Genomic DNA, 26766 nt, shown 5'->3' on the forward strand with positions numbered 1-26766 from the left:
AAATGCTCAAAGCATGTGTATTATTTCATTCTGAAGATTTCCCCCTTCTACATATATTTGGGCTTTACTTGGACTTTTTAGGGAGGCATTTACAGTGGTTGCTTAGCATCAGGAAGCCAAGGAAGAAAAGTTGTAAAAATGACTATCTAGGAATCTGCCTTTTGCAGATTTCTCCATGATTTTTTTTAAACAGGGCAGTAAAAATGAATGCTAGATGATCTTTTCCAGTCTTTAAGCCATTTTATTTGTACTTACGCAACTCAAAAAGTTATATTACAATCAAAGCTGCAGAGGAAAGATACATGTAATTGTATCTCCTCTTTATTTTTCTTCTTTACCTGTTAAAATGTGTAGTAATAGCTCCAAAAGGGCAGCTGAAATCAGGAAAAGAGGGATAAAACTCACCTATGCCTCCATGCTGCTGGGTGAGATAAACTGATTCAGTTTGCATTTAAAGGTGAACCAACCTAATTTGCAGTTTGCAAAACAATATGCAAACCAAAACACAACCATCCTTCAAAATTTGAACTTCTCTGAATTTTGCATATTGTGTAAGTTTATCAGCCAACCTCTCCCCTCTACTCTCTCCCCCTACCTCTGGATACTGTATTATCTTACAGTGAACGTAACCAAAATACTTTATAATCTGAACAAACAAACAAAACAAACAAAAAGAGACATTGCACATTCTTTTGTAATTCATTAAAATCTTTAATAATTTTTTTTTAAAAAAGCAATTTCTCCAGCCAGAGTGTATGTACAAAAATGCATATACCAGGGTAATGTGCATTTATTATTGGAAATAACTTATCAAAGTGTTGGTGCTGACCTCTAAAGCCCTAAACAGCCTCAGCCCAGTAACCCTGAAGGAGGGTCTCCACCTCCATTGTTCAGCCCGGACACTGAGGTCCTCCTCTGAGGGTCTTCTGGCAGTTCCCTCACTGCAAGAAGTGAAGTTACAGGGAACTAAGCAGAGGACCTTCTCAGTAGTGGTGTCCTCCCTGTGGCATGCCCTCCCATCAGTTTTCAGGGAGATAAAGAACTAAACAACTATAGAAGACATCTGAGGGAAGTCCTGTATTGGGAAGTTCTTAATGTTTGGCATTTTGTTATGTTTTAAAATGTGCTATAAGCTGCCTAGAGTGACTGTGCAAACCCAGCCAGATGGGCAAGGTATAAATAATAAAATTATTGTTATAATTAGGCAAAATTGCTTTGCAAAAGTATGTATATTAGGCAAACTAACATACGAAAATATGCATATTAGCAGAAATTCACCCTAAAATGCTAATGAGTCCTTATGACTTGGTTGTTACTTTAAAATGCAGACTGATGTGGGCATGTGGAGAACTGAACTTAAGATGGGGGCGGGGGATGAGAAACTGAGAGAAATTGAAATTGCTAGATTTGCCAATCCCAACCTGTGTGTTCTTTGAAGTTAAAAATCATCATTATAATGAGACTCCTGTTTCACATCTCTTTTCCTCCCTCTTCAACATTTTAAGATGCATACATATGACTAATGAGCTAAACTTTATTCTCATATATTGTCAGTGAGCCCCAGCAGCTATTGGTTGAGTTTCTTTGAACATTCTAAATGCTCAGGATGAAAAGGATCATCAACAGAATGCTAATAACAGTGGTGTTTTTGTGAAAGAAGTGGAATACCACTGAGGATGGCAGGGGGGAAAAACTTCATGAAGGCACGGGGACAAGAAAACTGTTAAAGAGAGACAGAATGGGCAAGGGAAATGTAGACTAGGGAGCAATGAAGCTGACGAAGTGATGGGGCTGAATTTTATATTGAATTTAAAACTAAGCAAAGTCTCCAACACAGTTTTATTTTGACAAAAACACCCAGTACATGAATGAGCATGAAATAATTGCTATCCTATTACCAAACCTGGTCTGCACAAAGCAGGGACAATTCTAACTAGCAAGGGTTGATGATCGGCTGCTAAGTTTTCACTGGAAAAACTAGGAAGTGCCTGCAACTCAAGTTATTCTGAAGAAGCATGTTGCCCATCACTACAAAATGATTTTTTTCAGATTTCAGTCTTTTCAGACTCAACAAGCATGTAAAAGGTAACATAAAAAGAGAGCTTCTAAAGGCAAGCTGATAAGAGGGTTAGAACATTTAAGTGTATACCAAACCAATTTCTCATTTCATACTTCCAAGTCCATACATTCCAAGTCTATTCATTGTCACATCTAAAAAATATGTAGTTATGGCTTGGTGAATTTACTATCCAGGTAATCCATTAGAATTTTTCGCTTCTCTCAGCACCCACAATTTACATTTTTAAAAAGCCACGCCTGCATTTATGTTTAGACCAACCCATTAAGCTCTATGGTTCCCACAGTTCAGTGACAACCCTCCCCCCCATGTGTATGTTATAGCAGAGATTCTTTGTCTGGTTTCCCCATTTTCAAAAGAAGCTCACTGAATATTTAGAATAGATTTTCCCATTTATTTATTACATGACTTACAGGTTAAAATCCAGCAAAGGCAATCTGTATGGCAAGGTCAAATACAAAAACACACATACAATGCACTGCATTGATGGTACAAAATGAAGGCAGTTTACTTGATTTATTAGAAAACGAAAACTATTTTCTGCTGCAGCTACTTTAAAAACGTTTCACTGGTTTTGCTGATTATCAGTTACTTTGGAGAAAACAGAGGAAAAACAAATGAAACCAGAAAAGTATTTCCAAGAAAATAGTATAAAATTGTAAACTTATTTCATCAACTAGCATTTACAATACAGCAGTTTTCTTTCATTGGACAATATAAACCAAATAGAGATTATTATACAAGGTAAAGAACAATTATCCCTATATAATATCACAACACACCAGATGAGATGAGTACAAAATTGGTTCAGTACTTGCTTGTCCATACCTTGCTGCACAGAGATTTTTTAAACAAATGCAAACAAAAATGCACAAATACATACACCAAAAGGCATACAAATATGCACATGCACACTGTGTGTGTGTGCATGTGCAGAAAGAAAGAATACAATCCTGGATCACAAAGGGCTAGTTCTCATTAGTAAAGCCTTCCACATGATCATACACATAGGTATGCAACCACACTGAAAAAAAGAAATCATGAAGCAGCTGTACACATGGTAAACTGGCAACCAACTCCTCAATTTCAGCAGCTGGGCGGAAAGTATAGCTTAGATCATAAGGTTCATTATGTGCAATGCATGGTTCAGACTAATCTTTCTTCATGTAGTCAGATACCTGCTTTGATTACTCTACATAAATCTGGCATATTTGGCATGTGAACCATACCACAGAAAACACCAGCGTCGTGCACCCACTTTTTCTCATATGAGGCTGGATCTACAAGTGACAAAGTTCTCTGGAAAGTACAGGCTTTGTATTGTAAACTGGGAGTCATCATTAAGATTCAGTATTACATGCACACATATATACAAGGCTTATTTATATTTCCATTCATCTCTGTATTTGGTTTACAACTGTATATGCCATGCCATACCAATAACAGAGGGTTGAAGTAATTTAAACTTTGAGATGCAACTTTTGACATTGTAATGTGGAATATAAGCTCACAGATCTATAATTCAATTATGTAGAATGTGATTTTAATTACAATGTGAACACTGCTGCCTTAGTATTGCTACTTGCTCATCCGTTGGTGGAAGGGGATCTCTGGATGTGGCTCCAATGTTCTCTCATACATACAAGCCCTTGGATGATTAACTTAAACAAGGAAAAACAGTTGCCTGGCAGTTCAAAGCTTCTTTCCACATGCAGGAATGGAACAATAGACCTTCAGCTATTTATTTCCCAAAGCCAAAAGCCTATCATCTATTTTAACTATTCATTTTAAACACAGATTTTTTTAAAATAATAAAAAAACAGGAGTAAAGGCTTTCAAAAATAATTTGACTTACCGTATTTTTCGCTCTATAACACGCAGTTTTTTCCTCCTGGAAAGTAAGGGGAAATGTCTGTGCGTGTTATGGAGCGAATGCCTATAGATGTCAGGGGAATCCGCTGCAGTTGTGAGCAGTCCGTGGCTCTCTTTGAAACTGCAAAGCGGGTGTAAGCGGCTCCTGTCAGCCAGCCGAGCCGGGGAGGAAGGAGAAAAGCAGATCGGGGTTGGTTGCTTTAAAACAACCCCGTGCTCTATGTCCCTCTCTCTTCTCTAGTGAGCTGCTAAGTAGCAGCAAAGCTTTTCAGCCAGCCTAGCCCGGAGGAAGGAGAGAAGCAGACAGATCGGGGTTGGTTGCTTTAAAACAACCCCGTGTGTATGTCCCTGCCTGCAGTTTTTTGCTGTCCGATTTTGGATCAGCCACTGTAGAGGCTGTGTGTGTGTGTGTGTGTGTGCTTGAGCTATTGTTCTCCTCCTTCTCCTTCCTGTTCACTCTCACAGCGCCCCAGCGCTCTCCTGTGACTTTAGGAGTGATACTCTGTGTGTCTCTCTGTGTGTGAGGCATCGTTCTCCTCTTGCTTCCCCTTCACTCTTCCAGCGCCCCTGCGACTTCCAGCGCCCCTGCGACTTTAGGATTGATACTGTGTGTGTGTGAGAGAGAGAGGGGGGGGATCGTTCTCCTTCTCTTGCTTCCCACTCCCAGCGCCCCTGCCTCTCCTGCGACTTTAGGATTGATACTCTGTGTGTCTGTGTGTGTGAGAGGGATTGTTCTCCTCCTCCTGCTTCCTGTTCACTCCCCCAGCGCCCCTGCGACTTTAGGGCGACTTTAGCATGGATCCACATGGATCCTCAGGATTTTTGCATTGGGCTACCCCAAACTCACCGTCAGATCACATGTCTGTGGCCACAGCATGAACCACAAAAATCATACATCCACTGTTTTGTTTAGAATATTTTTTTCTTGTTTTCCTCCTCTAAAAACTACATGCGTGTTATGGTCTGGTGCGTGTTATAGAGCGAAAAATACGGTAACTTTAATGTTTGAACTCCCTGTTCCCCATAAAACCTAAACTGAGAGATGGAGGAAACTTTGGGAAAACTAGCAAAACAAACCTCCAGTGCCTGTGAAATATCCAGCTTAATTAATTGTTAGCATGTTACATTAACACACTTAACAATCTTGTGGTTTTGTAAAACAAACTACCAGATTCTGGTCACTGGAGCTGCAGCATGTGGACAGGACAGCCTTCCCTCCTCAACCATGATCTTGGTAAAAACTGTGCCCCACATCTTGCAGGGCAAATAATACAATTGTTTCTACATTTGCATTTTGGAATTTCTACCCACAGAAAACTGGACTTACAGGACTACTGTTAAATGGTAATACTTTCCAGGCACTGAGGAACTTTCATTTTACAAGTGAATAGAATCTCCCATGAACAATACTCAAATTACAATGTTGTGTGAAACTTGTAAGGTAAGGCCTGTCACATCCCTTAGAAGAGCTCATATAGGAAAACCTGGTATGGTACGCACTGTCTAATAATTTTAAGAACATGTATCTGCCTCCACAGCCCAAACAAAGCTATGCAATATAAGGCTTGTGGCAATATTTTACAGTAATAGGAGAAACAATATTGAAATATTTCAAACACCCAACCCCCGAAAAAAACCCCCAGACTTATGTCATTACATTTCCTTCCTTCTAGATAAGTGGTGCCAACACATTAGGAACCTATTCTGATCTCCTATGAATGAAAGTACTAGAATGTAACTGGAAAAGGAAACATACCCAGCTGATCTTATTCCCTTTGCCTGTTTCAGGTACAATATCTAATGGTTTGGAAAGTAGCTGACATTATAGGTTTCTTTTGAACTGAACAGACTCTAATAAAACCCCCTCTGTAAATATCAATATGTATCCCAGGTTTTCAGGGTGGAATGACTCCAATAGCACAAAGAAAGCACCTGTAGTACATCTTTCCCCCTTAATCACATACAGTGGTGCCTCGCAAGACGAAAATAATCCGTTCCGCGAGTCTCTTCATCTAGCGGTTTTTTCGTCTTGCGAAGCAACCCTATTAGCAGATTAGCGCTATTAGCGGTTTAGCAGCTATTAAAGACTTAGCGGCTTAGCAGCTAAAAGGCTATTAGCGGCTTAGCGACTTAGAAAAGGGGGGGGGGAGCGGAAAAAAATCGGAACAAACCCATAGGGAAATTCGTCTTGTGAAGCAGCTCAAAAACGGAAAACCCTTTCGTCTAGTGGGTTTTCTGTCTTGCGAGGCATTCGTCTTGCGGGGCACCACTGTACTTAACATGTGATAGTGTTGTACTGTCCTTTGCATTGTGACATACTAAAACACACCTCACAGGGTTTTAACCACTGAAGTTGTTGAACTAATGCAAAAACTTCCACTTGCTCAATGAAACTTCTGCTCCCCCTGTCCATGAGCCCCCAATCTGTCCCAGGGGGGAACCTCCAGAAAAGATTTGCGAGGGAGCTACGGGGAGAAGAGGGAAGAGAAATTCCACTGCACAATTCTAAGAGCTCGCACTGATGGAACAACTTTGGTGTACACAACCCATAATACCATACATCAGCATTGTTTGGCCATTTTTGTTGCATGTTTGAATAAAAAACCACCTAAGATATTTAAATGAAAAGACAGAAGCATGGCCCATAAAACTTGAGTTTGCCTTCCTGTGTGTGGTACTAATACATTTCCTTATGGTGCCCAGTGATTTGTAAGGTGATGTTGACTATATTTCTATAGGAATTAAAAAGCCAACATTAAATAATAAATTATTATGTGAAATGTTAACGATAGGTGCCTCGTTTAAAACGTTACCCAATGTGTAAGCTACAGTATCTACAAGTAACAATCATTAAATTAAACGCAAGAAATCAGTGTCGCAAGACCATAATGATTTGCAATAAAAGCACTGAGTTCTTGCTCTCAAAACAAGGCAGTAGTTGTAAATATCTGCTTAAGGACCAATCCAGAAGAAATTTCTCCTAAGAAATTTCAGGATCCCCTACTAAAAGAGAGATAACACACAAGCACAAAGGAACTCTTGTACTTCTCCCATTCTAATCAATGAAGCTTACATAGAAAAAACATCCCACTGGATCATGCCCATCATCATAATTAGTTTAACACATACATACATTCACACATACATAATTTCGCTGCTCTGAGTTCAGCATATTCATTTTTTTAACAAGTCCCCATAAAAAGGAAAATGAGAAATGGCTGATTAGACCCAAATACTTCAATCACCATAGAGATTTCTATTTTTAACTGAGGGGGGGGGGAAAGCTCTGTGCTCACTTTTGTTAAGTGTCTTAAGCCTGCAAAACATGTTCCTATATTTACACCTAACAAACAGGCAAAAAGTCCAAAGCAAAAACAAAAACACATTTCCTAGTGAAAAACCTAAATTTGCAAAAGTGTTTGTGTAGTGTAAATGATATTATAAGCTGCTTAATCTCAAGGGTGGACTTATAGAAGATTGAGTGGAACTCTGTTTGGGTCCCCAAAATGCCACTCCTGAGGGTCAATGGACACCCCTGGAATGGTGTGAAATGGGGTCAGGGGTTTGGAGCAGGGCAAGGAAATGAAAGGAATTCAACAGGGCTCCCTTGCACAGGATTCAGCAAGTGGACGTTCCAAGCTATGACAACTCTTTCTTCTTCTTCAAAATTTGTCAACTTCATTAGTTTATACAGCAAACATTTTTTTAATAACGAGGGCGGATTTCTTACAGAGCTACGAAAAGAGCTCAAAAAGGACAAGCAGTATGAGCAAAGGGCATCTGGACTGCACTTTATTTTCATAACAATTTCTACCAGTTGCCGACAGCTCTACAGGCAAGGGCTCCTTTTCCAATAAAAATTGGAAACAAAGTTTTGAGCAGTAGTAAAGATAGGGGCTCGTATCCAGTGCTACTGTGAGTAGAAAGGATGTGCATAAAAGTTCTTCTACTGATATCTGCTCCTCCAGCAACCCTCTTACCCACATCATAGGCATTTATTTACTGAGGGTTTCTTCACCCTCAGGAGAAACTTTTCAGTGAGGAAGGAAGATGTATGTGGCAGTGAGAAGATGCTCAGGCTGCCCCTTGCATACGTATCCCTTCTGCTCTCTATCATGGTGAGTGTTTTGGAAAATAATAGCACCTTTGGACATTATATTTACCCTATCCAAGTTTCATCTCAAAATGTTTACACAATTTGTTATCACCTAGCCTAAGAGCCCTTGTACAGAAATCAAGTCGCACAAGCACATAACACCATTAAAGTTAATATATTATATATGTATATAGGGACAAACGCCGGTGTTTTAATATTAAAATACGCAAAACGCTTTTGTGCAATTCACTAATGTCGGTTAGCAGCTAACTACATTCGCAGGAAAGTGTTAAACCTTCACCCAATCACAAACCATTATGCACTGTTCCATTTTCTGGGGGTTTTTTACACAGAGTCTCCTACTGAATCCAAATCATCCGAAGAGAGAGGGCGATACAGGTCCTGTAAGATGAAGTGCAGTATAGATTTGTTTACTGTACTTGATTTGCTGCACTGCAACTTTACTTCTTAATTTTTTAAACTAGCGCCAGAGAGGAAGACCAAAATAAATAAATAAAAATAATAAATAAATAAAATTCAGCATTCCTGTGATTTAAAACAGGCTTAAGAACAAACTACAGCAGTAATATATATATATATATATATATATATATATATATATATATATATATGCTTTCGTAGATTTTCACGGGTACAGGAATGTAGGTTTTGGTGTCTTCGGGTGTCTTCCCGACTCTTACACGGGAAGACACCCGAAGACACCAAAACCTACATATATATATATATATATATGAATGAGATAATTTATATTCTGACATTTTACCCTTTGATAATTTTGACATCTACTTAGTGATGGTTTCTTTAAAGCATGACAGTATGCTAAGAATCCTGATAATGCCATAATGAATGCCTTTACATTCCTATTGTTTGTTTCATCTCGCAGTATGTGAGAGAACGGAAGCAGTTTGGTAGAATGGCAGCATAAGGGGGGCGGGGAATAGCTGTGCTTTTACTGACGGTCGCCAAGCAACCAGTTCATATGAGCAAAGAGAAACAGAGCATGTGTATAAGTGAGCCTGTGTGCGTGTTAAGACTATCTCCATTCGTTTTCTACTCCTACTGCTAGGATCCTCTGACTGATCAAATAATCTACAAATGCCAGAGATGTGGGAGTATAATAGATGGCCTCGTTCAATCTACACAGCACAACACATGTCTCACAGATATACAGTACAGAAAAATGAAGAGAGGATGTTCAGGAAGAAGAAAGGGATAGAATGATAGCAGCTTTGTTTCAAGGTGAATTACATGGAGGCGTTTGTTTAGTGGAGATGGAGATAATACAGTGTTAATATGACTTGCCATGCCTCCCATGCAACATTGTAGATTGAACAACACTAGAGTGTGATAAAAGGCAATGCACCAGTGGCATTGGAATGGGCACAAAGGAAGACTCCACAGGAAAAGGATGAGAGAAAACTTAACACAACAGGTACAATACTGTAGAAGGACACCCGAGGAAGCCTTAGACCAACTCTCGCCGACCTGGTGTCCTCCAGTTGTTGGACAACAGCCCCAGCCAGAACGATGGGAGTTGCAGCCCAACAACACTAGGTTGGAAAAGGCTCCCTTAGACAAAGGGCTCACCAAGTCAAACATCCTGTTTCCACTGGTGGCCTGTTAGGGGACATTGCCAGTCTTACAATAAACAAGCACACATGGAATTATCACAAACAGCAACAAATATAAAATGGTATAAAACTGATTCTGACTTCATCGATGAGGTTATATACAGGGGTAGCCAATATGTTGCTGGGCTGTAATTCCCATCAATCCTGCCTACTAGCAATGGTGTCTGGGGTTGAGGGATTTGGAGTTCAACAACAACTGGAGAGCACAGTGGCATAACACAGTGTGCTGGTGCCCAGGATGGGGCAAGTTTTGTGCTGCCCTGGTAGACTGGGCAGCCTGGCAGGTCTGGGCCATCACCGAGGAAGCTGCCTCTGCAGATCACTCATGCACCAGAGCCCAGGGGAGGAGAGGCACGGTAATGTTGTTACTGCAGCTCCTCCTCTCCGCAGCTTCCGCCTCCAGGTCCGGAATTGGTGCTGGGCCAATGCCAAGCAAGTGGCTTCCACAATTCCCTAGTGCGTGTGACACCCTCCCCCTGCCCCTTCAACTTGGCTGGCATGTGGGCGTCCCTTCAATGGCCAGGAAGAGAAGGAGCTGCTGCCACCCCAGCCCCAAAAGTCTGGGCTGAGCACAGTGTACCTCCCTGCAGCTCTGGCCTAAATAAGGGAGCTTGTTGGGGGCACCTTGCTGTGCCCCCTCAAAACTGTGTGCCCGGGGCCACGGTCCTTCTGCCCCCCTTCTGCCTCTGAGAGAGCACCACATTGGCTATCCCTGGGAGATATATAAAGGAATGACTAACAACTTACCAAGGAAAAGGTATGTGCTTATCTTCTTTCACTTTCTTTCCTATTTTCCTCTCACACCCTTTCATCATTTGATATCTTAATTTTTTTATCCTGCACCAACTCTCCAGACAATGTTTTAAAACTATCATCCATAAAATTCTACTGCAAACTGCCACAGGTGATTAAAGAAGCAGATATGGGAAGGGGAAATAGAGGACAAAAGAAACTCCATACAAGATAACGGAGAATAAAAGGCCAAATCATGAAATAAGCTGAAGGCGCTGCCTCATGACATCAACATGAAGAAAGCTTTAGACAACCAGAGGAAAGAGCTAAGGTAATAAATCCCAGGGGGATGTGGACAAGTCCTGTAATCTTGTCATCTTGTCATATTCTTCCCTATGTCCCAAAGACTTATATCGTTTTGATTGTTCCGGCAACAAATACTGGAGAGGGGAAATATTTTGGTGTAACAGCTGAAAATTTTCCTCAGGAATCTCTTTTATAACTTCCTCAGCCTTTCTGCTGTTTGGCTTTGTGAGCCTAACTTTATACATTTATTATTGAATGTAAGCCGCTCAGAGAACTTTATGTTATAGTGTGGGAGCATCTAATGCTCAAGCTCACATAGCAACTTATCGGAGAGCAAGTCCTAGGCTCTGTGGTTTAACCCACAGCGCCACCCGCATCCCATAGTGCCACCTGCATCCCACTCAGCATTTTCCCCGATTAAACAGTCTATAAATTTGTCTTAGGGATGCGGGTGGCGCTGTGGGTTAAACCACAGAGCCTAGGACTTGCCAATCAGAAGGTCAGTGGTTCGAATCCCTGTGACGGGATGAGCTCCCATTGCTCGGTCCCTGCTCCTGTCAACCTAGCAGTTCGAAAGCACATCAAAGTGCAAGTAGATAAATAGGTACTGCTCCGGCGGGAAGGTAAACGGCGTTTCTGTGCGCTGCTCTGGTTTGCCAGAAGCAGCTTAGTCATGCTGGCCACATGACCCGGAAGCTGTACACCGGCTCCCTCAGCCAATAAAGCGAGATGAGCGGCATTACCTCAGAGTCGGCCACGACTGGACCTAATGGTCAGGGGTCCCTTTACCTTTAAATTTATCTTAATAAATAACTTGGCACCCTGTTGCACTGCCCCACACTTCAAACTATTTAACTTCTGTGCCATAAGTTGATACCACACAAATAACTTATCTGGAAGGGATTGTTTCTCTACACAGCAGGTGCAAGTAAACTTAATTTATTTTAAGACTGAGCTTTGGAGTGGAATTTAGACAACAACAGAGGAGATGATAATGGAGGCTGCACAAGACAGTAACAGTACTCCATTGTTATCTGCACTCCATCTGTACTCAGGGTCATCTTAAATTGGAGGAATTCATGGACATCCAAGCTATATATAGGCCCCAGATCCCTCTTGAAGCTGGTCCAACCACCAGTTCATAATATACTTAGAATAGGTTCTTAAATCTAGTTGTGCTGGAGCCATCTCCTTCCTGATTCACTGAATTAACATAATGCAAGCCCAGACCAAGCAGAAGGAGTTGTCCTCACCACAGCTCTTCCAGACATCAGCACCAAGAAGCCACCACATGAGCTTCTCATGTTACCTTGTAGTACAGGAAGAAGCTGAACTGCTGTGGCTTGCTGCCATGGTGATGAGGTCAAGTGATCCCACGATGTCAAGTGCCTCACCTACAAATCACTGCAAACTTCATTTACTAGCAAGCACTTCCTGAACCCTAGGTCAGAGGGAGATGAGGGAGCAGACAGGGAGGAGGAAGCTAAAAAGGCAACAGGGTTTAGTGAGCAGGAAGAGGCTGGGACAGAGAACAGTCCAGGCTCAGAGGCAGAAGAGGATGCTGGAGAGGAGGGGAGGCAGGAGGCAATGATGAGGCAGGCTGTTGAAGAAACCGGGGAGCCTCCCCCTCCTGCTGCGACCTGTTCCCCTCCCCCCAGTCTCCCTAAACACACAGAGAAATGAAGAGCAATGATTAGGCTGCTGGGGAAGGACCCAGGGGAGGAGCCTTAGAGACCTGTGGGAAGGCAAGGACCTTCAGTCCTTGCAACTGCCTCGTTGGGACAAGGCATACTGGGAAGAACTGCTGTGATCACTAGGCCTGCACAGTTTTGGTTTCTTGAATGAAGAGTTAACTTCACTGACACTGGTGTTTTTATTGCCCTGCACTCTTCTAGAGCAGATCTCATGCCTAAAGAATTTTACTGTAATGCTTAATAAAGGATGACAGAATGAAACAGAATGAAAAAAGAATGGAAGGCAAGTATGCTGACAATGGAATATTACAAATCTTTAAAAAATAATTTCAAATTGTTGCTAATGCCTCATACATTGAGTTGTATTTTATTCATTGTTACAATACATTCATATTAGCCACACACACAAAGTACCAAGGGCCCAATCCAATACCACCACACCCAGTGCTTCATCAGAAAAACAAAAGCTGTGTTCAGATGACAACAGTATAACATCAGTGGGCGGCAGGGAGAGTGGAATTGCACTTACAAGCCCCAGCCCTTCACACTGACCATGCCTTCTGAACAGAGCTGACATACATACAACCTGCATAAACACAAGCTCTGTTCAAGATCAATGTTTGGACACCAGAGATCAGATGCACTGGGAGCGATCTCCTTAAATTATATTGATGCACACTGAATTGTCATTTGAAGAGAGATAGAAATGTGTGCCAAGTTTGTATCTGCTCTGGTACTATTGCCTACATTAAATGGTTTAAAATAGGTGCATCATTGATGTGCACTTATCTAAAGATCTCTATTGTTAACAGCATTTTATTAGGTGCCTGGAGGTCACATCAATAAAAGAGATCCATCCAGTAAAACAGGGTGGGGATACTTTATTCTGTCAAGGACCACATTCCCCCAGGTGTAGTCAGCTAGCTCTGGACAGGGCCAGAGCCAAAAGTTGGCAGGCACCCACTTTTCTGTCACTCTTTCTGATACCACCTTTCCCCATTTCCCCCTCCTTGCCGCTCACGTGAAATTAGGCTGAGAGTCTCATGCAATAAAAGGGCAAATCAATGTGCCTGAATTATATCAAGCAGCCCTTCTGGAAGTTCATAGGAAAAGAGAGAGTTCTCTAAAATTTAACTAGTTATCCTTTCCTTAGGCCAATCAGACATGGATATCATTTATAGGAATAAAACCAGTGTGGGGATGTAGGTGCTTTTGTTTTGGTTATGGATGGTACTCACTGGCCACCTCTTTTCTTTTCTTTTTTTTTTTTGCTGCCCATGGCAGCCATTTTGTATTTGCACCCATGACATTTTTGTCAATATATAACTACCGGCACCTCATTTCCACCACAAAAAGTGAAAAGAACTATAGATCTGTGAGGATATAAGCAGGCTTAATTCATTCTAACAATAATTATGCCATTAATGATGAAAGTGCTTTACAAAGTAAGAACAAAAAGACAAGATCCTGCTCTGAAGACCATGCCACCTAAAATTCAACACAAAGGGGGGGGGCAGAAGGCGTGAAGAAAGAAAAGTTTAAAAGTGTATAACTTTGTGTTAAGTTCAGCTACTCATACTTAGGTTTAGTTTCAGTATTGAATGAGGACTACGAGATCATGCTCTTTGGGACTGAAAGGGATATAGAAAGGGAGATAGAAAGGATAAATGTTTATGACAAGAAGTTTCAGATTTACCTCCACCTATCTACCCAGCCGCCAAATGTATCAAAGAGTTCCACCATCCATGTCCTGAAGCCAAAAAGGCCAGTTCAAATTTAAGGAAGGCGGTTAAAAAAACACCACACTATCACAAAATGTTCATGTGAGCAGATGGGGGAAAGAACAAAAAGTTAGTTGAAGTCATTTCTGCTTTTATAATGGTACTTTATTGAACTCATTCTGATTCATTCTCTCTGATTCACTCTGATGTTTCTTTACGCTCCCCAGACTGTACAGAGAAGAAAGAGATAAAAGAGTGCTTCCATTTATGAGCTGGTCCAAAGATACTGCAAAGAGATTTACCCCTCCCGTTCACGAATAGCTAATTAATCAGTAATTGTCTTTAATTTTAGAGTGACAGCACCTTCCATCTTCTTTGAAGGAAGGAGTGCATCAAATATAAACATGTTGAAGAGGCAGGTCTAAAAGGAACAACATAATTATTATACTAACTGTATCATTCCCCTCAAAATCATGGTAAATTTATTAAGTACTTCATGAAAAGCTAGAGTCTAGGAGATAAGTTGAAGCCAGTTCCCTGACTGAAAAGCCACAAACTATGATTGCAAACACTGAAGTCTATAAGATTATGGCCTCATTCAGATGTAATGGCTTAGTGATGTGTGAATCAGCCACAGACATCAGCTCCACTCCTCTCCTCTCCTCCTCTTGGCATCCCAATGAGGTGGAGATAAGAACATAAGAGGCGGCTTGCTGGATCCAACCAAAAGCTTATCTAACCTAGCATTCTGTTCTCACATTCTGTTCTCCTTTTAGAGGTCTACATGCAGGACATGAGATCAACAGCACATGACTTTTGTGATTCCCGGCAGTTGCTAATTCAGAGGCTCAAGGTGATATAGCCATTATGACTAGTAGCCTCCATGAATTATCCTCTATGAATCTATCTTACCTTCCTTTAAATCTATCCAAGTTGGTGGCCATTACTACCTCCTGGTAGTGAAAAATTCCATTCTTTAATTATGTGCTATGTATTGCCTTTTGTCTGTCCTTAAACTGTTTTTTAATCAACCAGTTTAGCATTAGGTTTGATTGTGGACAAGTTGTGGTTAGACTTAACTATTGTTAGGGAAGCAAAGCAACATGAAACCATGGTTCCCTAAACAATAGTTAAAATTAGCAAATTCTGCATTGCAAAGCGCATGGGTGTCAACTTGAATAAAATATTGTGGGGGCCCAGATAAGCCCTGCCCCACATAATCGATCCCATGACACAGTGCACACATACCCATTTGAATGGGAATGCTCATCAACTTTGTGCAGGCCCAGACCCACGGCTCCTAAGAGTTGGCTCCTATGGCAAGGGGTTGGACTGGATGACCCTCTTGGTCCCTTTCCAACTCTACGGTTCTATGATTCTATGATCCCACTTGCCTCTAGTCCATGGGTAGGCAAACTAAAGCCCGGGGGCCAGATCTGGCCCAATCACCTTCTAAATCCGGCCTGCGGACGGTCCGGGAATCAACGTGTTTTTACATGAGTAGAATGTGTGCTTTTATTTAAAATGCACCTCTGGGTTATTTGTGGGGCATAGGAATTCATTCATCCCCCCCCCCAATATAGTCCAGCCCTCCAAAAGGTCTGAGGGACAGTGGACCGGCCCCCTGATGAAAAAGTTTGCTGACCCCTGCTCTAGTCTACACTGTAGTTGAGTGCTGGTATCAAGCTCTTAGTGGTTTTTTTCATCTGAGGGTGCCCATTTTCTTTATCCTCACCACAGCTGCCACTGCCCATTCACTTGCCTCTTCTCCTGGCCCAATTCACATCACTTCCCAGAGGGGAAAGACAAGATACATCCTGCTGCTGCTCCTTATTCCTCCCCCAGCATATTTGTTCAACATTGATAAGTAAGTAGGCAGCAAGAAGACAGGCAAGGAACATGTTCAGGAGGTTCCAAGGACTGGAATTGAGGCCCCCTACTGATGAAGAGGCCTCAACAGGTGCCTGATTAAACCCTGATGCCTTCTCCAGCAGTTACTAATCATAGCTATATCATTCTCTCACAACCAACCTGTAAGCTAAACTATTTATTACATTTATTTCTCACCTTTTTGTTTAGGGAGCTCAAGCTGACCCACACAACATTGCCAAGTGATGTCCCATCTAGATATTGACCAGACCCAATCCTACTTAGCTTCAGCAAGATTTCTACATCATGTGCCTTCAAGACCATGCCCTGGATTATTAAATTAGTTCAGCCAAAACACAGAGAAATGATGGGCCTAACCATATTAGTAAACAGAAATGAGAGACATGAGTGTGCTGTCTTAAGGAAGACTTTTTTTTTGGTTTCAGAGAAGTAAAGAAGATACCTCTTCCAACTAATTAGCGTCAATCGTTGAGATGCCCACAACTTTGACCTGCCCTATAATAATCAATATAATCAAAGGTGTTTTGTACTACTATGTTACAAGCATGAAAATAACTGCTACAATTATTTCAGAATGATTATTGGTTTATGCACATTGACATAGGAGACTAAATAGATTCTTCTAAAGTCTAATAATGGTGATGTTCTCATGATGAACACGGGAATGAGTATAAGGAAACCTTGGGCTCAAATGCTCTCCCTCTTCTTTGTGTCCAGGATAAGGGCTATGGCCAGTGGTTCCCAATTAGCTAATTCCTGAGGACCCCCTATTTTTCAAAAGCCAAGCCACGGACCCCCTACTTTTGAAATATTTGATAACTCTATGGTAGTTACCCCTGCCAAGCAATTTTTTGAACAAAATGTGGGGTAGCCCCTAATAAGCAAAGGATTCTAGGTATACTAAAAACAAAAAAGACTATAAATTTGTGATTATTACCATGCAAAAATGACAAAAAAATTAGTTGGGGGCAGGCAAGGGATGAGGCCACAGACACTCTGGGTGCGTTCAGCAGACCCCCAACTGGGAACCACTGGCTTTGACAGTAATAACTTTGTTTCTCTTGAACTCGGCTTCTCATTGAGTATGAAAGTTAGATTGTGGTTTATACTCCATATGGTTAAGTTAAACAAGCCAGCTTCATAACCTGTGGTTTGAGGATGGCTAATTTTGAATCTGAGAAGAATCAGTGATTTAGGATAGTATTCAGCTTAGTCCTATTTAGAGTAGATGCCTTGAAATTAATGAACCCAAGTTAGTTGTGTCCAGGAACATCAATGGATCTACGCTGAGCAGAACAAGCACTGAATATCATCCTTGTATGCAAAGACAGACCAAGTTTAAGGGAGATGCTGCCAATTTTCCTCCTGACCAGATGAAAGGAAGTGAGGGAAGGGGAGAGCATGTAAGTCCAAGGCTCACTTGGCCTTGTTCCATTTCAGGTATGGTGTGCTAAACCATTGTTTAGTGTGTTGTGCAAATGCAACCAGAGTGTGCAGGTGTATTTTTTCAAATACTTTTTGTGCATTGATAAATTGTTCTTTCATTATTCTTCACTACTCTTGGCTTGAGGGGGACATACTTTTGTCTCTTTTTGCACCATAGAGTTCGTTGTTTTGAATGAAGGGTGGAAAGGGCATTATTCTTTCAACAGAGAAACGCTTTGCAATATATCATTAAAAATGTAACATCACAAAAGGAGTACATTTCCTTAGAGAGAGCTCTTTCACAAATGCCAAGAAGGGCAGTTGTTTCAATTCAACTGTTGTTCCAGTTTATACAACAGCTTCTAAACAAGAACTGTAGACAAGCTATTTTGACCAGGCATGCTACACCTGTAAGAACAGTGGTTTTCAAACAGTCATCCCAGAGCCCTGGAGTTTCTTCTAAGCTTATCAGGGGAGGAGTAATGGACTGCCAAACGCCCAAAAGACAGATTGTCCTTCATTACCCTGCAAAATTCAGCTATAAGAAACTGTTGGGTGTTTTCCAGGTTGAATTCAGTTCACGTGGGACAGCAGAGAGGCCCAACAGATTTGGCCAGAGCACTGCAGAAACATGTTTTTCTGCAATGTCCCATGGATCTGTGATCTACCTGCAGGGGTTCCTGGGATGCTTACAAAATTTCACCTCCCCAATTTTCTCTCTAAGGTTCCAGGTCTTGGGTGTGTTTGTGATACCAATGCATCAGTTATCTGCGATTACTTTGGATTAGATTTCTAGACCTTGTAAAGACAACCACACATGTACAGCTCTTGCCCCAGCTTTCAGTTCCTTCCATTTTCCCCACAATACTGTTTTTTCTTACTGTTATGCTATGCACATGAACAATTGTACAAATTGAAACAATACTCTCAGAGTTCTAGGCAAACATTCATACATATGAGAGCATATGCTCAAAAATATTGCACCCAGTGTTTCAATGCACACAATTGTTTCTGCTTATCAGTGCAGGGTGGGGGAACAGTATTAATGGGAACAAATGGGAGGCTCCAAAATGAGCAAGTACATCAGGTCCTGAGACAATTAACGAAATTTTCCAGAGGATGGGATATGGAAATAGGGCAGAGCAGAAGGCCAAGCAAAGCATTGGGTTGGGGTGGGGAATTCCCTATCCCAAGGGATTTCTCAGCAGATCCCTAAATGAATAAAGTTTGAAAACCACTGCAACAGATTAAGCTATTTAGTATCAAGGTATTCTCTTGGACACTCTTAATAACCGCAAGTTTCCTTACCCTCTGTTTCCGCAGGCTTCCTGGGCTGGTGGGAGAAGGGCTTGGAGACTTCCCAGAGCGGGGAGTAGAAAGCTGGCTACCAGGAGTTCCATTAACTAGAAGGACAAACAAATAGATTAGATATGTGCATCGTTGGAACAAAAAACTAGGCAACGTGCAACAAACATGATTCATATTAACCAGTTATTTCTTATATTATAAGCATTAAATAAAGTAGCTCTCAAGCAAGCACTCTCCACATTACGATTCAATACTAGCCTGCCTTACATTGTGCTTAGACGAGTGATCAACTAATTGGTATTCATTGTGTGGCCTCAACACCGATGAAATTAAAATTATTGTACTCAACTGTGGAAAAAGATGCAGAGCCATATGCTTTCCCCACCCTGCTGCTGCCTGCATAAAATCTCCTCCACTCCTTGCTTTATATATGTTTCTTAATCTATTAGAAATTTAAGATCACTGCTATATTATAGACAATATCAAAACAGTGTTGGTACTGATAGGTCACTACCTTGCAGAAGTGTCTACATAGCACCTTTGACCCAAGCATTATGGGCTCTGCCATTTCTAACAATGTTGCCCAATACACCTCAGTTACTCTCCTCTAAATATGAATGGCTCTTTTAAACGGGGGAAACACTTGTTACGAGTAGCCTTTTCTATTTCCATAAAATCTGCTGTAAAACAAAGAGCAAAAACCTGGTAGAGACAGAAGGCACAGCACAGAGCACCTAAGCAAAGGATGCCAACGATGTAGGGAAAAATCACATAGATAGAGAAATGCTACGGAATAAAATGTCTCCTCAGACACACCACTGCTAGGTTACAATCCATATTCATCAGCAACAGGAAAGGGGGTGGGTAGCGGCAACTACCAGGCATCCGAACTCTCCACCTTGTATTAATATTTACATGTCAGGATAGTAATAAGGCATTTAACTTACCTTCTATGAGTTCTAACATGGACACAGACTTAGTGTTTAATCAGATAATGCCAAGCAGGAAAACGTTTGCCTTTGTACTACACCCAAGCAGCAGCAGAAATGGGAAGCGCTGGGATTAGTTAAGGATAGCCAAGCTGCTCACAGTGAGAGCTGAATGAGATGCAGGATTCATAAGCCGAAGCCTTTTCTGCGTAAGGCTGACGTCTTCCGAGCAGCAGTGGGAGGTGCAGGTGCTGTCTTAGGGGCTACATCAAAGGTGTCAATTAAGCACAATGCCGCGACTTCAGAATGCTGAGCAACTGCAGCCCCCACTCTGATCGGCGAAGCCCCAAAGCCTTAACCATCTTACATGCTGTACACTGAATCATAATGAGGTGCCTTTGGGGGCAATATACTAAATGACTCATGCGAAAATCACAATGACAATAACTCTTGCAAAGCCACAGCTGACTGGCAGTCTCGCAACTGCTAAACCCATCAGAGAAAACTGGATTTTTAGAGGTTTGTGGGGTGGAGAAGGCGTTCCCGCCCCCACCTGCCATATATTCAGAGTGATAAACACCGGTCCCGAGATGCTAGTGCGTGATACATTATTTCTTCAGCTGAGACAAGAAAAGGGATTGGCATGGTAACTAATGGTTACAAATTCTGCTATATGTTAGCGCTCATCCTTGAAAGCCTATTTCTTCCCATGCATTGGCTGTGGTGTGGGAAAGGCATGTAGTTAACAGACAGTGTCAGCTAGAATGATGAGGAAAGGTTTAACCTGTGCTTTGGGAAGTCTCTTGTTTTTCACAAGCATGAAAACAGGATTTTGAGTGAATGGATGCCAAGGACAAAGGATTGTGAATCAGCACTCATTCATCAGTGGTATTAAATGGAGTGGAGGAGTACACCTACACGTGGATTTTTAAGAGGCAGGCTAGTCTAGTAAAGGATGAAAGATAGAAGCATTCCAGCCAGCAAAACATTACTACCAAGATTATAAACATCCTGGGCTTGTACATAATTTCTCTTTCTTTAAGTTCATCTGGTGCCACACATACATGTCACACATAGAAAACCTCTAACATTCCTTTGAGGATCCTGAATGAGACTACAATATGCCTTTGAAGACAGTTACAGTATCATGCTACCCAGGGTGCAACATAAGACCAATTCATACTATTACAGGTTCTTTCTCCATCATCTCCAGTTTCAAATATTCTCAGGTAGCAAGACTGGGAAACATCTTAGTGCCCAGAGAGCGCCACCAAATAACAGTTTGGGGCTAGGTGAACTAAAGGCACCCATGTAGTACACTCCAGATTATATGGTGGATTCCCCTGCTTTCTCACTCAGCCTGATATCACCACTTTACTAAAAACTGATGGAAAGAGGTATTGGAAAACGAGTTTTATGGTCATCATTCCATCAGGAAAACTAGCACAGAGACCAGTCCCTCATCTCCAGTTTTCAAGGACCTGTATGCTAAGGAAAGCCATATTTATTAGGTAATGCCAACACTCTCAGTGGTGCTCTGAGACAACTTAGATCTAGTACATGTCTTTTCCGAGAAGTATTTTAGCACTGCATCCTACAGAACCTTGTAGTTCCATAGCAGTTTGTAGGTGCAAAATGCACACAGATTTTGCATTCTAATGTTTTTGCATTCAGTTTCCTTCACAGATATTCCACTTAGATTAAAAGGTGTGTGTGTGTGTGTGTGTGTGTGTGTGTGTTGGAAGCAGGCATCAGCAATAGTCAGCCTTCAGGCAAAACACCCCACCGACTACTCCACTGTCAGATACTGATTGCCACTCCAGTTTCCAAACTGCAGGCAAAGAGAAGTGTAGAGAAAGTGGCATTTGTTGGAACTGAATTTGTTGGCAGTACACTTTCCCCAGCCTGGTGCCCCTAGATGTTATGGACTACAACTCCCAACAATCCAAGCCAGAATTTCACGATATGAAGGCTGCCTTGGGGTGCACCTGAGGCCACATATCCACACTGACTTCTCAATGCAGTTATTTGGGATAGGTAGTTACTAGCCAGGAGACAAAGCCTTCTTGCTTGCCTTACCAGTTATGTTGAAGTCTTACTCACTGAGGATGACAGTAAATACTTAAAGCCAAAATAAAAACCTTTGTATTGATTTATGCTCATTCTGGGTCTCTGACATTTTCAGACCAAAGAGCAACCTAAGTGGAGAATATAGGGACATGACAGTCTGCTTACTAAATTTCCTTGTATTGTAGGGTTTTAATTTAAAGTTGTAACCATTTCTGTCACAACACACTAAGTTGGAATCTATGGCTCTAAAACAGTGACACCTCAACCTCCACAGCAGGGCCCAACAATACATATTTAAAAGCACATATTTATTTTCTAGGATAATCTGCCAGTTTTCTTAGAAAAAAGCAGAGGCAGCACATTGTACTAAAATTATATTGCTTTTTAACAACTGCTAGTTAGAGGGGAGAACATTTTGTACTTCTGCTAAAACATGCCTGTTCAGTTGTTGTTGCTTATTTACTAAAATGGGTTGCCAGACACAATAGAGACAAAAGGTGGGGGGGGGCAAGATGCCAAGGGGAATAAAGTGAAATGTGTTTAAGCAAAATAATAATAATAATAATCCAAGAATTGTTTTTTTAAAAAGTATAATAATGAAAGCGAAGTGCACAACAAGTGTTTACCACACTTATCAGCCAATCACCCATTCCCACCACCCTTCTGAGTAACACCCCTCCCCACCCTCTCACTATATATAAGGGTCTGGTGACTTCTATTTCAGTCTCTAAGGTGCTACTGGAATGAATTTTTTTATTTTGCACAACAACCATTACCTTAAATGACACAGACGACATCCTTGAACCTAGCTATGGATGCCAAGAGTATTCTGCAACATGTTTTGTTTTGTGTGCTGTTACAGCAAAAGAACCACAAGACAGCTTGTGTAGCTCACAGCTAAGTCTATGTTCTGAGCTGATCAGGACCAATCTAGACACCAGATTTTGTAACATGGCAGACAGGTTATGCATAGGCAGATTTAAGGGTGTGTGAATGGTTTGGTCACACTGTGCTCTGAGCCTCGGGGGCACCACAGGAGATGCCACAACTATGCTTTAGAATGGAGCGTGAGAAGGGGGGGGGGCTCTGAACTTTGGCATTGCACAGGGTGCCATTGAAATCTGAGACCCCCCAAGGTCCACCACTAGGTTATGGGAATGTACCATCTTAGAATACGGGTGATGGTGGAAGATGAATGTTTGAATGGTCCCCAACCGTAAAGTGCCTCTGATTTTAGAAGGCTAATATCTGGGCTCAGATCCATATAAAAATTGGGGAACCTGAGACGTCTCCATAGCCAGGGGTTGGTACAAAGTAGAGAATGTATGATGAGCTAGATGGACACACTGGTCTGACTCAGCCAGGAAGCTTCCTCTGTCGCAGATCAGACTAAATACTCATCTAATGCAGTATTGTTTACTGTCACTGGCAGTTGCCCTCATAAGTCTTAGAAAAGGTGTTCACCATCGCCTGCTAAGCCACCCTTTTAACTGGATATTATTATTTATTAAATTTGTTGTCACTTTTAACCCAGAATGACTTTCAACGAACTAACCAAACAAAACCCGCATAGGTACATTTAAACCAAGGGGATAGGGAATATATTAAAAACATCCTGGCCACTTCTAAAAGGCCACAGATAGTTAAAGGGCAAAGGAGATGGTGGTGGTGATAATGCCTAGAACTGCAAAGCATGCATTCTTCCACTGAATAACGGTCTCTTCTTGGGGGACAGGTATCTGACAAACTCCCTCAGTAGAGATGGGAGTGGGCAACCTGACTGATGCTGAGGAGATACAGGCTTGATCATTCCCTGTATAATTCAGATGTGAATTCATGGATTCTTTATGAGTGGTAGCATATACCATGAATCTGCAGTGAGGATTCTTGATGTTAGGGTTCCTGAAGCAACTTCTTTCCAGTTCTGGGTATAAATTAAAGCTGAGGCACAACTGGAAACAAAACTGTACTTTATTTAACTTTATCCCACTCAATGAGGGGTAATCCCTTCACTAGCAAAGGCACAATACCATAGTGCAAAAAAGATATGGGTCCAGGTACAGCTCATGACAAAATTCAATTAAAAGCACCGGAATTGATTAGTTTATGTCATTGGTTTCGCTGGGACTTGGCTATGATGATTTTTTATGGGATCAAGGACAGAATGTGGAAACTGGTGGAAACAAACCACTATCAGGAGAAACAGCTGGCGATTACAGATCAGCCATTCCACTGCAGCAGAAGGAAATCAACTGAGCAAACTAATAATAGTTTTATAACCCTGTTTAAAATCTATGCCATACACTTGTTGTTGTTGTTTAGTCGTTTAGTCGTCTCTGACTCTTCGTGACCCCATGGACCAGAGCATGCCAGGAACTCCTGTCTTCCACTGCCTCCCACAGTTTGGTCAAAGCTATACACTTAGCCATATTTAAATTTAGCCATATTTAAATTTAATCATCCACCCACATTCAAAATATGAAAACTATTGCAATCAGTTCAAGGTATTCCATGACAACTCACATCTTGCAATCATATAAACTAATGGCTATATGTTGTTATATACTGTAATAAATATTTCACAGTGATTACTTTTAAGACCATGCAGGATACCATTTAAAAATAAATCCATTTGGATACCATGGAGCTATCACACAAAGCAGTTGCTTTGCACAGAATTTCTTTCATATATCCCCTCCCTCTTTATATCATTAAAAATGGTCTCTAGTCCAGAGCCAGCAGGGAGAGAAGAGTACACCGTTTATTTATGGTATTTATATATCACACAATTAATTATGTCCTCTAGACACAGTTCAGATTTTGACATGGTTCAGTTTTGACTGACGTGAAAATGTCCAAAAACAGCAGTGGTGAAAATTAATCTTGACATCTCTAGGACAGCTACAAATATTGTATCAAGTGTCAGGGGACTATACCTCAGCCTATTTAAATATACAAGGAAGGTGTGGAAAGCTTGTGATTTGTAGACCATTTGGCAACAAAACTGTAGTCAAGTTAATCGCTCAGCTTCCCAAGGAACTGCAGCCTATTGAACCTTGACTAATGAATTTGACTCTACCTAGTGCCTTTAAAAAAAAATAAATAGAAAAATAGGTGCCGGAGCTCACCATGAACTTCTCCCTTGTTCTCTTAGAATGGCAATGGTGCCCCACCTGCAGGAAGACTTATACCAGGCTAAGGGAAGAGTCTGAATGGGAAGTTGATCTTAAGGCAATGGTGCACAGTTAACTCACTGTCCCAACCTATATACAAGCAGTGTATAAAGAGAAAATGGGGGAAACAGAGGGCTTTTTTTCCTTCTAGACCTGTGTTTTGAGAAATGTGTTTTAGGATGGCCTGAAAAGAAATGTATGCTTTTAAAAGAATAACCACAACTTAAATGCAAGGAGTGCCAGTTCTATGAAGATGTATATTTTGTTCATTTCTGTTTTCATGGTTACACACAGTTTTAAAACTGGTATGGGCAATAATCAGATTTATAAGACCATAAGAAAAGCTTGACGGATCATGCTAGTGGCCCATTTGGTCCAGCTTCCGGTCAGTGCATAAGAGTGACAGGTAAACAACCATAATTGTAACAAGCCCAGAAAACAATTACACAACAGAAATGACAGTCCGTACAGCAGCAACAAAAATATATTATACTATGTAATATTCTGAATATGCAAGGAAATTACCTTCCCACACCAAAACCAGTCATATGTTAACAAAATCAGAGACACTGGCCTGGTTTGAGTGATGTTTTATGGCCTACATAGCCAGCAATGGGCATCAGGACCAAGTGCTTCCAAAACCAGGGAACTCTAGTTAAATGCGGATAAATACAAACAACCAATATAAAAACAATTCAGAAGTACATAACCAAAATAATTTATTACAAGTGAATAATTCTGAATTCTGATTCTGATATTTTAACTTACATTATTCCAGTTTTTAATATAAGTTAAATCCGAGTTCCCCACTTCAGATGTAACAGGGAACTGTGGTTTAATACAACCCAGAAATGAAGCGGTGCTCAAGGTGAGAAGGAGCACCGCCAATTCCCAGCTTTATGAACCACAGTTTATGAAGCCTGGAGCAACTATGCTAAGCAGGCCCTTGAAAGTTTGCCTTCAATAGTGTATTTATGTAAAGTTACATAGACTCCTTTACCTGAGCTGGTGGATGCTGGAGATTTGCTGCGTCTAGACGGACCAGGACTCTTGGTAGTGCTCCTACGTGGTGTTGAAGCTATTTTGGTATAGGAAGTGGATTTCACTACCCGACATTCTGAAAGACAAAGAAACACCATTCAGTTAGCAAATTGTGGACAGAATGTGCATGCTTATTTGCCTTTAAATTCCTCCATAAAGAAATATACACAAGTATCCTAGTCTCCAGTGGAAAATTAACTGTTAAATCAAGAATAGACAACAGGGTGACCTCCACATGTTCCTAGACTCCAACTCCCTTCATTCCTGAACACTGGCTATATTGGCTGGGTCTGATAGGAGTTGTAGTCCAGCAACTACTGGAGGACAACACGATGGCTACCCATGTTAAACAATGACCACTTGTACATCATATCAAGGTGCAGCTTGCTTTTAAAATATACTCCCCCATCGCCAACACTCTGCATTGTAATCTTGTGTCAGTGGATGATACTAAATGTCTGTCATACCTAGATAATGTTGGGAATCTGAGGTGAGATACCCATACAGTGGAAGTTGTCCCCAGTTCCAGTCACTACACAGAGGCAGCATAGGGTCCAAAATAGTTTACTGCTGCAGAAGATAAGGCTCAATAAAACAGTTCCTGATATTGTTATATCCAACGTGTAGACTTTTGCAGATATAAACATGCAAGTACAAAGTATCTCTGTTGTTCTGGCAATTCAAGATGGAACACAGACAGACTCACTCACTTCACAAGACTGACCCCGACACACACAGCACAAGACCCCAGACAGATGAGCTGGCATGCCTTCATCACTT

General features: G+C 41.3%; 1 protein-coding gene and 1 long non-coding RNA gene across 6 annotated transcripts in view; both read right to left on the reverse strand.

Annotated features, from left to right (window-relative positions):
* The window catches only part of DCLK1 (doublecortin like kinase 1), a 200260-nt gene that overhangs the window by 53978 nt on the left and 119516 nt on the right, over positions 1–26766 (reverse strand). For 3 of the 5 annotated variants that reach the window (XM_082221572.1, XM_082221571.1, XM_082221573.1), the window contains exons 5-6: positions 25946–26062; positions 18774–18868 (exon numbers count right to left, since the gene is read on the reverse strand). In XM_082221572.1, the coding sequence (XP_082077698.1) occupies positions 18774–18868; positions 25946–26062 (212 nt within the window). Of the gene's footprint in view, positions 1–6227; positions 8448–18773; positions 18869–19720; positions 20128–25945; positions 26063–26766 lie in introns of those variants that run through there. The other 2 variants (XM_082221575.1, XM_082221574.1) reach the window with 2 other exon arrangements.
* Positions 2458–6088, reverse strand: LOC309531868. Its single transcript, XR_014219498.1, has 2 exons — positions 4941–6088; positions 2458–3927 (listed from the first exon to the last, which is right to left on the reverse strand). It is a non-coding gene; the product is annotated as an uncharacterized lncRNA (long non-coding RNA).

This window comes from Podarcis vaucheri (assembly GCF_965113315.1).
Source record: "Podarcis vaucheri genome assembly, chromosome: 4".
Classification (NCBI taxonomy): domain Eukaryota; kingdom Metazoa; phylum Chordata; class Lepidosauria; order Squamata; family Lacertidae; genus Podarcis; species Podarcis vaucheri.